The sequence below is a fragment of the Lepisosteus platostomus genome, chromosome 9, assembly GCF_059453375.1.
Source record: "Lepisosteus platostomus isolate fLepPlt1 chromosome 9, fLepPlt1.hap1, whole genome shotgun sequence".
NCBI classification, from domain to species: Eukaryota; Metazoa; Chordata; class Actinopteri; order Semionotiformes; family Lepisosteidae; genus Lepisosteus; species Lepisosteus platostomus.
In genome coordinates, this window is record NC_142619.1 from 22,145,063 (window position 1) to 22,157,376 (window position 12,314).

Below are 12,314 nucleotides of genomic sequence, written 5' to 3' on the forward strand. Positions count from 1 at the left end.
GAATATTTATATGGAATTTTACCACTGAAGGGAAATCTTAGTGCCTGAGCATAAAAAGAATAGGAGCATACTGCAACGCGTGTGAAGGCCATAAACGATATTAATTTTGGAACTTAAACTTACAGTATATGGCTGGTCTCGGTACTTTAAAGAAAACATACACACCAGTATTCCATTTCTCCCTAAACATTTTAAGCATCGAAGTCTTTAACTAACGTGATACCGGAGTCAACAAGCATACTTTTAGAATTTGATTAAAAGGGAATATAATATGGAATCGCGTATCTAAAGAAATTAATAACGATATAATTATATTCATGTTGCAAAAAAACTGCAATGGACATAAAAACTCCCTTGCTTTTAACAGAGCGTTCCATAATTTCTAACTATGAAAATTATTTAAACTGCGACACTTATCATTCAACCAGAGCTCGAAATATCACAAGGATCCTCTAGAGCACAGCAAAGACTGTATTAAAAGAATCGCGTATCTAAAGAAATTAATAAGATATAATTATATTCCTGTACTGCGACAGGGCTGTGTAGGGCTGTTTCACCTCTCTCTTCATGTGACTCTATTCAAAAGCCATTTAGCAAAGAGGGGATGAGAAGAGTGACAAACTAGTATACAGTTCTTTAAAACATTAATAAAATTATAATAATAAAAACAATAATAAAAAACATTGCCACACCCGGACCGTTAAACCAACACATTAGCACGTCAAAGCCCATTGAGGAGCCGGGCGCAATAACTGTTTTGTCCCTTGATTTACTGATCTGCATTAATTACAGAAATCGAGTTCCTGCTCTTTGCAGAGGACCTGGTCCTGCTGTCGTCCACAAAACAGAGGCTGCGGCAGAACCTGGCGCTGCTGGAGCAGCACTGTCAGACCTGAGCGCTGACAGTCAATCTGGACAAGACCAGAGTTATGGTTTTCCAGAAAAAAAGCCAGAGCTCCAGTAGTCTTCCTGAAATCGTCGGATTATGAACGAATAAAAGCATCTTATTAAAAACACATTTGCGTTTGTTTGGGAGCTATATTATGTATTTTTCATATGTAAGATATAATGATGTGTTCCCGCTTACACATTACACGACTTTAAAAGCTAGAAAAACAGGTTTCGATTCACATTTTCTGGTGAGCCTTGTTTTGTCAAAGGACACCACAAAAAAAAACAGACATTGTGTGGTACAGAACGGAGCTCAGTCAATTCAAACAAGTTCAGTTTAAAAAAAACTGCAACGGACATAAAAACTCCCTTGCTTTTAACAGAGCGTTTCATAATTGGCAACTATGAAATTTATTTAAACTGCGACACTTATCATTCAACTTTAAATAAACTTTATTTTATATAGCGTTTTAAACGAATAAGTAATTAGATTTATACATAAACACAGCGTGATTGCTCTCTGAAAATGCTTTTTCTTTATATTTAGGCTCAGATTTCAACTATAGATCGTATTATTATCAACTTTCTTGGAAAAATGTCTTTTATGTAAACCACGTTTGCTATTAATTCATTTAGGGCTAGAATATGTTCATTGTCTTCCAATCGAGTCGAGTTGACATTAGAAGCTTGCCACGCCCGGACTGTTACACCAACGCATTAGCATGTTAAAGCGATTTCATTGAGGAGCCTAGCTTTCTTAACTAGTAAGTACTATACTTCCTACTTTGAAAATACCTGTGAAACCGGTTTAATTCGTCACAGCCAGCACTCCCGCAGAGAGGGGGGTTGTACTCGTTAATGTCTTAGCCGGAACACATCATTATATCTCATTTTGTATTTCTATAAAAAAATCGTTTGCCCAGCTTAACACTATTGCTGTTGTTTTTATCCTGTACAGCGCTTTGAGGAGCACAGCTTTCTCACCACTTAGATTACTTTTTGATACCATCCTTACACAAAGCAGAAACTTCTTGTATTTTCCGATGACATACAAGTGGAAAGATTACAGATTTTAATCGTCTTTTTTCTGAACCAGGGAAAATCTGATCATGTTTCTCTATAACAATAATAAAAAACTTTATTTCACATATCACCTTTAAAAGTGGCATCTCAAAGCAATACAGTAGATGTAAACCACAGATTACAAAGTAAATACCCAGACAAACGCAAACACGTTTTTAATAAAATGCTTTTATTCATTCAGCAGAGAGAGAGCTAAAACCTGGGCGTAACAGCTCTTCCTTTTTCTGATCACTCGCTCTCTGGATAAATGTCTCACCTGTCCTGTTCTTTGTTTTCCTAATTTGCTGATTATGCCTTCTGCGATCCACTCCTGCCCTAACACCTAAAGAAGACTATATTAAATTTCTTTGCGCGGTCCATTGTGCAATTAACCCTTGTATGTGCTGTCCTTAAGGTGATATCACATAAAGGTGATATGTAAAATAATGTTTTTATTATTGTTATAGAGAAACATGATCAGATTTTCCCCGGTTCAGAAAAAAATATCTAAAGTATACTAGTTTGTCACTAGTATACTTTTAATACAGTCTTTGCTGTGCTCTAGAGGATCCTTGTGATATTTCGAGCTCTGGTTGAATGATAAGTGTCGCAGTTTAAATAAATTTCGTAGTTCGCAATTATGAAACGCTCTGTTAAAAGCAAGGGAGTTTTTATATCCGTTCTGTACCACACAATGTCTGTTTTTTTTGTGCTGTCCTTTGACAAAACAAGGCTCACCAGATAATGTGAATCGAAACCTGTTTTTCTAGCTTTTAAAGTCGTGCGATGTGTAAGCGGGAACACATCATTATATCTTACATATGAAAAATACATAATATAGCTCCCAAACAAACGCAAACGTGTTTTTAATAAGATGCTTTTATTCGTTCATAATCCGACGATTTCAGGAAGACTACTGGAGCTCTGGCTTTTTTTCTGGAAAACCATAACTCTGGTCTTGTCCGGATTGACTGTCAGCGCTCAGGTCTGACAGTGCTGCTCCAGCAGCGCCAGGTTCTGCCGCAGCCTCTGTTTTGTGGGCGACAGCAGGACCAGGTCCTCTGCAAAGAGCAGGAACTCGATTTCTGTAATAAATGCAGATCAGTAAATCAAGGGACAAAACAGTTATTGCGCCCGGCTCCTCAATGGGCTTTGACGTGCTAATGCGTTGGTTTAACGGTCCGGGTGTGGCAATGTTTTTTATTATTGTTTTTATTATTATTATTTTATTAATGTTTTAAAGAACTGTATACTAGTTTGTCACTCTTCTCATCCCCTCTTTGCTAAATGGCTTTTGAATAGAGTCACATGAAGAGAGAGGTGAAACAGCCCTACACAGCCCTGTCGCAGTACAGGAATATAATTATATCTTATTAATTTCTTTAGATACGCGATTCTTTTAATACAGTCTTTGCTGTGCTCTAGAGGATCCTTGTGATATTTCGAGCTCTGGTTGAATGATAAGTGTCGCAGTTTAAATAATTTTCGTAGTTAGGAATTATGGAACGCTCTGTTAAAAGCAAGGGAGTTTTTATGTCCGTTGCAGTTTTTTTGCAACATGAATATAATTATATCGTTATCAATTTCTTTAGATACACGATTCCATATTATATTCCCTTTTAATCAAATTCTAAAAGTATGCTTGTTGACTCCGGTATCATGTTAGTTAAAGACTTTGATGCTTAAAATGTTTAGGGAGAAATGGAATACTGGTGTGTATGTTTTCTTTAAAGTACCGAGACCAGCCATATACTGTAAGTTTAAGTTCCAAAATTAATATCGTTTATGGCCTTCACACGCGTTGCAGTATGCTCCTATTCTTTTTATGCTCAGGCACTAAGATTTCCCTTCAGTGGTAAAATTCCAAATAAATATTCAATACTACAACGGGCACAGTAAAGACGTTTACTGTAAATCTTTCTGCGACAGACCAACAGACCACGAGTGCCCCTGTCGGTCAACCAATCACGTACCGCGGTACCGCGCGTCATCGTGCGTCACAATGTGCGACGCCGTAGCCAATTACCTCCGGTACGTGTGTGTACCGCGCACTTTGAATGGCTGCATCTGTAAAAAAACAAAAGGTTGCTGCTGTGGTGCTAGTTGCAGATTGCACTCTTCCCTCTGGTTCAGAATTTCCAAACTATCCCACCCTGCAGATGAGACATTAAACTGAGTTCTTGACTTCGTCATTAAAAATTCCATGGTAGTTTTTATAAGAGTAGGCATGTTAGCCCCAGTGTTCTGCCTTTTATCCTTCTTGATATTGCACAATCTGGGTCGCCTAAAATTCCCCCACCCCCAAAGTGTAAAGCACTTTGGAGTCATTCAGAATGAAAAGCAATACCTTCATGTAATTTATACTGTATTGCACTGTGTAAGTGTGAACCCAAGGTGAACAGGAAAACATGATAATAGCCTTTAAGATAAGACACCTGTATAAAGGTGTTTAATATTTTGCAAAATACTGTGGGGATTCCTTAAATTACTTTTCTAAAGATATTGCATATTGCATTGTTGTGTATGTAACATTAGAAATTAGAAAAAAATATGTAGCGTTCTTCATTAATCAAAGTAATTTAGGAAAAAACATTGATGCTTTAGATTAAATTTAGATTGACAATAGAGTTAATGGACTTTTAGTTAATGTAAAGGGGTTGAGCAAGAAATGGTTAAAAAAATAATGTTCAAACATTAAACATAAGTTTATTACAGATTATATGTATTCACAATCACAGTTATAATGAACTTTAAAAATGAAAGTGCATTTGTAAGGTAGTCTTGGCTAATTCCATGTAATTTACCTTTAACATAAAACATAATGATGTTTTTCTTATCCTGTTCCTTATCTTTATCTTTTTCTTTCTTCTTTTCCAACTGTTTTTATCTTCTTCTGTGCTCTAAGGATAACATTTCAGTTCTCCATTCCTCCTCTAATATGCTCACATCTCCTAAGGAGACTCAATATAAAGAATATGCAGTTAAAAATGAAAGCTCAGGTAAAGAGTACAGCATTACTGAGAGTGAAAAACTATTTCCACAAGAAGCTAAGAGCATAAGTGATATTGAAGAAAAGAACCAAAGTGACACACATTTTTATGAAACCTACCTTGAAGACAGAGCAGGGTTGAATAAGGATAAACTTGATGAGAGAGATCCAGGAATAGCGGAGAATCCCATGACAGAAGAACAGACTGATGTTGAAGGGTCTAATCTTGACGTATTGAGGTCCCCTAATGAATGTGAAAGTGCTAGAGATCATGATAAGGAGGGTAAACTGAACATTGCTGACTGTGATCATCCTGTATCTGAAAAGACTGACTCAGAACACAGTGAAAGTGTGACTAATGAAGAGGGTGAACTATGTGCAAAACAGAGAGAAAATGGCACTGAAGAAAATAATGGACATGATATGAATGAAGTAAAGGAGGATTCTGCCAAGAAAAAGTCAGTTCTTTCTTTAAAATGTGGACAGGAACTTGAACCATCTTTTGAAACTGGTGAAGATGTTCATGAAGAAGAACCACAAATAGTAGAACATGAAGCTTATATTTCAGATAAAGAAATGGGGACATTACCTGAAAGCGAATACATTGAGGACCCAGAACTGAAGCACTCTGAAGTTCATGAGGTTAGAATAAAAATGTGCTTTTAGTCCACTCCACAGTTGCAGAAACCCTAAGCACAGTCTCTGAATTAAAAGTGGAATGAGTGACATTTTCAATTGTATAAATGAAAATGTACCATCCCCAGAAGCAGAATAATAGAATAGAATATTTCCCTTGTTTCTAATTGCTAATTTTGTCTTCTTTAAGAAACTAAGCTTCTTTTTTCAATTCAGTCTGTTCATACGGTTTATATTTAGCTTGTCAAATTTGTTCAAGACGTTTGTGCATTGAATGCTATTAAACATTTTAACATTCTTGTTTTAGACTTCTGGTAGGGGTTCTGATACACCATCTCAAGCAGAGCATGAATTGCAGCGTCAAAATCTTAAGCTGTCTTCAGAAAACTTGGAATTGCGCTTCCAGTTGGAACAGGCCAGAAAAGATTTACCTAGATTAAATGTAAGTGGAAATATTTTGAAAAAACTATATTGATCAAAACATTTTACATCCAGAGTTGTTTACCATTGGTGGAAACTATTAAATCAGTTTCGTCTTGATTTAAATATAACCCAAGGGTTTTGATGTAAGTTACTATTAAACTTTGTACATTGTAAGGATAAAGAAATCTGTTCTTTAATGATTTTCATTTAAAAGTAGGATTGACCTTGACTTGGTACATAAATCTGGAATCAGCTGGCCATTACTGTTTTGTAAAGTAAAAAGCCCAGCAACATAGTTTGAGTAAAATAAACTTCTAAAGAAACACTATTTACCTATCACTTTATTTTAATGTTTATTTTTAGAAAAGTAAAGGAATATATTTTGAATATTTATTAAATGCTTTTGGTGTCATTTTGGTTAGGTGATCAATAATGACTATTCATGATACTCTTGAGTGACTATTGTGTAAGTGCTAAATCACCTCACTAATGAAAGAGATGTGGCTCACAGATGATTTGACCTATTGAGTGTCACTCCTTTTGAAAATCAAGAAAAACACGAAAGAAACCTACTGTATAATTCCCCTGTTATCTAGATAATATGGGTTTTCACAGCAAGCAGTTTTTAACCTGGGAAGACATTATATCCAGACTTAGTCTGTCAATGATAGGCAGTGATCCACAGGATACAGTACTTCACCAGGATCGATGGGGAGGTCCAAGTGTGATGATTTGTTCATGATTGTCTAGCCAATATGGTACTTCACTTGTAGTGATAAATGGCAACCTGTCTGCATGGTAGCAAGATGATGCATGTACTAATGTGTAGCATGCAACATACTGGTCATGTAACAATGGCTTTTTTTCAAGATAGGAATGTGACATTCAAGCCATGGATGCACTACATGCCAGACTTGAGTTATGAACATTTGTGCGACCACACGTTGCTCAGAAATCAATGAACAGGCACATGCTTGCCCCGGCTGTATGAGATTAATGAGACAGAATCCCATAAGATTGCATATTGCTGATAAGATACAGCATTATCAGTATAATTAATTTACTTACAGTATGTCATACCTGTTCAATATAATTTTAGTGCACTTGCTAAAAAAAACATTATTCTTTTTCTGATAATAAATTTCTGTAATTTGTTCCAATACTAAGTAAAAGTGGTCTTTTGATACCTGGAATATATTGTTATTTATGTAGAAATAGGGCTACACAGCGGACAGAGTTAAATGCAGCAGATAAAATAAAAAAGATGGTGGTTGTAAACAGTATTTTAGTTTAAAATTTCTGGTACTTACACAGTTACTCTGACTTTCAGGACCAAGTTGCAGACCTTAAGGAGATGTGTGATATTGTTAAAAAGGAGAAGACTGAACTTGAGCGAAAACTTGGCAATGTCCGTGGGGTAAGGATAGTACTCTAGTCTACTGTTTAGTCTTTGAAACATAATTTTTGCTTCTTTGCTTATATAAAGTCATGTGAACCTGGAAGTGATGTCATATTAATGCTTTTTTAATGTACAGTCTGGACGTAGTGGTAAGACAGTCCCAGAGCTGGAGAAAACGATTGGGCTAATGAAGAAGGTGGTAGAAAGAGTGCAAAGAGAAAATGAAGCACTGAAAAAGGCACCAGGAATAGTATCCAGGGAGCAACTGACCGCTCTGGAAAATGAAAACGAAAAGCTCAAGGTAATGAGTATGTGGAGTTCTCATAGCTATTTCTTAGAAAATATTCTTAGCAATCAAAAATGTTTTGTACAAGGATTACTTGAAAAGTGCCTAATACTGTGTCTAATACTTTGGTGTCTGTAGCTTATAGTTCATACTGAATGGACTCAGTTGGGCCATAGAACTTCAGATGGCTTTTTGTCTCTATTAAGTCTCTATAAATAGCTGTCATGCTGTTATCTTATGTGGTGTGTAATAAATCCTTTAATCAAAGGAAATTTACATATGCATATTTATTAAGACAGATGCCCGGACTATTATAGGTTACTAAACAATAAGAAATACAGAACAAATAGAGTACAATTTCCGAAAGTATTATACAGTAGTTAACAGAATATGACAATATCAAAACAAGTACAATTACTGGATAAGTCACATATAAAGAGGACACTTCCACAGAGGTTCAGAGTCATTTTTTTTTTCTAAAGTGCTAACCAAAACTTATGGCTCAGAGTTCCATAACCTTTCTTGTGCACTTTTCACATTTTTCACTGTGTCCACTCCAAGGTGTGTGAAGACCATCTCCAGTAAAAAAGGAAAAGTAAACGAGATGTTACTAGATTCACATATAGAAAATTCAACCACACAGTGAATAATTACACAATACAAAACAGACCACATGTAGGAAAGCATCCCTGTGCTTTGGTCACAATGTGCTTTTGATGCAAGGCTATTAGTATAGAGTCTTAATAGCTGATGATATTCCAATTTAATTTGTGTTTATACAAGGAACATGAAGTGCTGTACAATAGTACACATATAATACATAACAGAAACCAGGAAATTGGGAAAGAAAATCATGAAACAGCAAATTAAAAAGTGAAACTGGGAGTCATCTATACTTATGCAAAAAAATAATTAAATGTTTTTAAAGAAATCTAAATTTGTGAGTGGAATGTTAGTTCAGGTGTCCTTACAGAAGCCATCCTGTATCCCTGTATTCAGCCCATTCCTGTATTATACCATTTTGTAAACTTATTATTTTATTAAAAACCTGAATGTTCAAACTGAAAACTTCTTGGGATAAGTTACATGAAATGTCGGCAAAATCTAAAGAGAATAAATTGTGTTGATAGCATAAGCATTCAGACCTGTGAACTCAATATTTAGTGGAAGCACTTTCTGCAGCAAGTAAAGCTGCAGTGTCTTTTTGGGTAAGTCTCTTTTCATAAAGGTTTGGTGCAAATTTTCAGATCTTTCTTCAGATTCTCAGTAGCACTCAGCTCAGACCTTTAACTGTGCCAATTAATGGCATTCACTTTCTTGGCTTTAGTTTGCACTGTCATTTACAATTCATTTCCGAAAGGTGGATTTCCCCTCTAGTTTTAAGTCTGTAGCAGACTGAAATAGATCGTCCTTTTGTATTTTCCTGTTCTTTGATACATCCATTTTCCTTCAATTATAACAAGCTTTTCAGCCTCTGCTAAAGAGAATATGCGGCAAGAGGCTGCCACCACCATTCTTGGCAGTACAAACTGCCTTAACTGGATGATGCATTGTGTTGGTTTGGTGCCAGATGTAATGTTTTGCATTTACATCAATATATTCCAATTTTGTCTCATCTGAAAACAAAACCTTTTTGCCTCATGTTTTCAATATCACTTAAATGCTTTGTTGCAAACTGCATGTGGGATTTTAGGTGGGTTGCCCCTCTGCCCTATAGGTGAGCTGTGTAGAGTCACTGAGATATTGGCTGACTAATGCACATTTTCTCCCATCTCAGCCATTGAGCTCAGTAGCTTTTCAGCCACTCTAGCATTGCTTTAGCCCTGTGCTTTGGGTCACTGTCCTGTTGAAAGGTATATTGTTGTTGAGTCAGCCTTGTGGTGAGATTAGAATGTTGCTGAGATGTTTTCTCCCTTCTCAGCCATTTAACACTATAAATCTTTCAAAGTTGTTGTTGGCCTGAAAATGGTACCCCTCATCCCTTTCCTCCTTGCCCAGCTGCTCAGTCTGAAGACATGGACTGATCTAAGCACTGTCTGGGTGGTAAAATGCAACTTCAGTTTCTTAATAATTGAAGTGACTTTATCCCTGACTTCCTTTGAAAGCTTAGAAATTCACTACCTGACCACGGAACCTCAGAGAGATATGTATATTCTGAAATCATGTAAACCACTGTTATTGCACAGAAAGGGACCACTGAACTAATTGTGTGGCTTGTTAAGATAATATTGTGCCCCTAAATATGGGTTTCATACAGCAAAGGTTTTGAATACTTATGCAATAATAATTTTTAAGGAAATTATGGAATATTATGGAATAGTGTGTGTATACAGTATAATATTAATCACTATATATATATCATTAATCACTACTTCAAAGTGTCATAACTGCAAGCTTTAAAGCAACAAAATGTGAAAACTGCAAGGGTCTAGATATTTTGCAAGACACTGTACATGTGAAATTCATAATGCTTATGGAAAATAATATGTATGTAAATCGGAAAAGGGTTCACTAAAATGCTTCACTAAATGCTCCTCTAAAAAGCTACTAAAATGCTCCACTAAAACACCAATGTATGCTAAATATATGCTACAAGGAAGTACATTAGTATTCCCTTTTCCCATTTGATCTAATTTGGTTAGTAGCTAATTCATACAAGAATCACACTCAGCCAATTCTTGAAATAAGGCAGGTTATCAATTTTAACAACATAGCTGACTAGCTACAAACTTGGGTAGTCCATCTTTTTCTCAGTTTAAAATGTACTTCCACATACAATTATCACAAGTAGTTGAAGAATAAATCTGATCTCTGGTTTGTATTTAGCTGCTGAACAGTTATTTACTGTATTTCAATTTCAATTTTCACAAAGCAAAACAAACCATGTTCTCCATTTAGGCCATAACAGAAACAGGGTCAAAATAATCAGATAATTTTACTTCTTTTTGTAACTGTTTGTCATGGTTTTTATCTCTCAATACCTTTTATCAATCTTTTAAATTACTCAGAACATTTAAATCATTGAGTTAGTGTTTCTTAAAATTGATCAGACAAAAGATATGAAGAATCATATCTTTGTATTGTATTTTTACAAATGCTGTGTGTCATACACATTTTACCAGTATCATACATCACACCTTCTGAATCTCATGTTGTATTCGCTTTTAATTTAATTAGTTAAAAGTTAAGGGTAGTTGCTTACCAGGTGCTCTTTAAAACTTTTTCTCAATATTGGCATGTTTCCTTTATAATGTTTCACAAGAGCAAAACATGTTTTTCAGGTCATATAGAATCAATACATTCAGGTTCAGAATCAGTACAAACCATATGTTATGTTATGGTATAACATTTTATTTAAGTTATATCTCATCTTACATTTTCACTGTGCAATGCTTAAGGAATGAAGGGTAATTCCTGTATGTTAGGGTAATACACATTTAATTACATATCAGAATGTATGTTTAAAGTGGAAACCTACCCTTAAGACTGCAGTTCCTGCCAAAGGTGATTTAACATATTTTAGTTTTGTATTTTTCTTTTCACTTTTGTGTAACATTTGACTGATTTCACCCACTAATGTGTTCCGCTTTAGCATTCACATTGTGATCACTTTAAACCTGTGAATACATCATTTGTAATTCAACAAAATTGGAGAGGGGGTGAATACTTTTGCAAGGTAATGTAGGTCCACTGTCTAACAACATGTACAACTATCAAATGTTTTTTTAAGCATTATCGTATACTGGTTTCTAAAGGGACAATATGTTTTTTGACTGATTTAATATATAAATGTTGTTTCATGGAACATGGAAAAACAAAGTTTTATATGGAACAATTTGCATTGTATAACAAAAATATTTATGGTTCTCTTTAATTTATAAAAACGTACTTGCATAATGTATATTTTAGGTGTCTAAAAACCTAAGATTTACAGCCAAGTTCAAGTGTGAACAACACAATTGATTAAATGAGTCATTTTTGTAAAACATATAGCTGTCTGTGACTTGGAACTCTTACTCTATAAGACAATTTGTGTGATACAAACATAATTAATGGAATTACTAACAAGAAAATGCTCATCAGATTTATTTCATTAGTTAGTCCTTCTTTAAATTGCTTTTAGTGCTGCATGTGGCAGACACCATTACCCCACCCAACAGATGCGATTTAGCTGATTTATCTCTTCAGTTAACCTCTTCAGAAAACCATTTATGCTTATGCAAAGCTGAGGTTCCTGGAAAAGCAGCAAGTTCATTGTCCCTTGAGGTAGTTTCACAGACACATTTTAAAGTGATCAAATTAGAGGCAGTGAGCCGCTAAGAGGAGACAGACTCTGTTATTCTGTCATGATAATTAAACTTCCTTTAACGTTAAAAATATTATTTCCATCTGACCAAAGATTAGAGGACTAAAACACAATTTTTGCCGGATGGTTGCAAATTGAAATACTTTTTGAACAAATGAGTCCCATGTTCCAGTTCTTTTATAGTCAAGTTGAAAAAAACTTACTTCTAAGGGTTTTGCTCATTGGTTTAGAAATATGTAGTAGATCACTCCCATAGATAATGACAGGAACTTAATTGCATTTCACTTTAAAATGAGAATTTATTTTAATATCAAAATGTAAT

General features: G+C 35.1%; 1 protein-coding gene across 3 annotated transcripts in view; it reads left to right on the forward strand.

Moving 5' to 3' along the window:
• The window catches only part of cep290 (centrosomal protein 290), a 57,045-nt gene that overhangs the window by 38,007 nt on the left and 6,724 nt on the right, over positions 1–12,314 (forward strand). For 2 of the 3 annotated variants that reach the window (XM_088647190.1, XM_088647192.1), the window contains 4 exons: positions 4,859–5,584; positions 5,886–6,020; positions 7,332–7,418; positions 7,537–7,701. In XM_088647190.1, coding sequence (XP_088503316.1) covers positions 4,859–5,584; positions 5,886–6,020; positions 7,332–7,418; positions 7,537–7,701 — 1,113 coding nt within the window. The remainder of the gene's footprint in view (positions 1–4,858; positions 5,585–5,885; positions 6,021–7,331; positions 7,419–7,536; positions 7,702–12,314) is intronic. The other variant, XM_088647191.1, reaches the window with a different exon arrangement.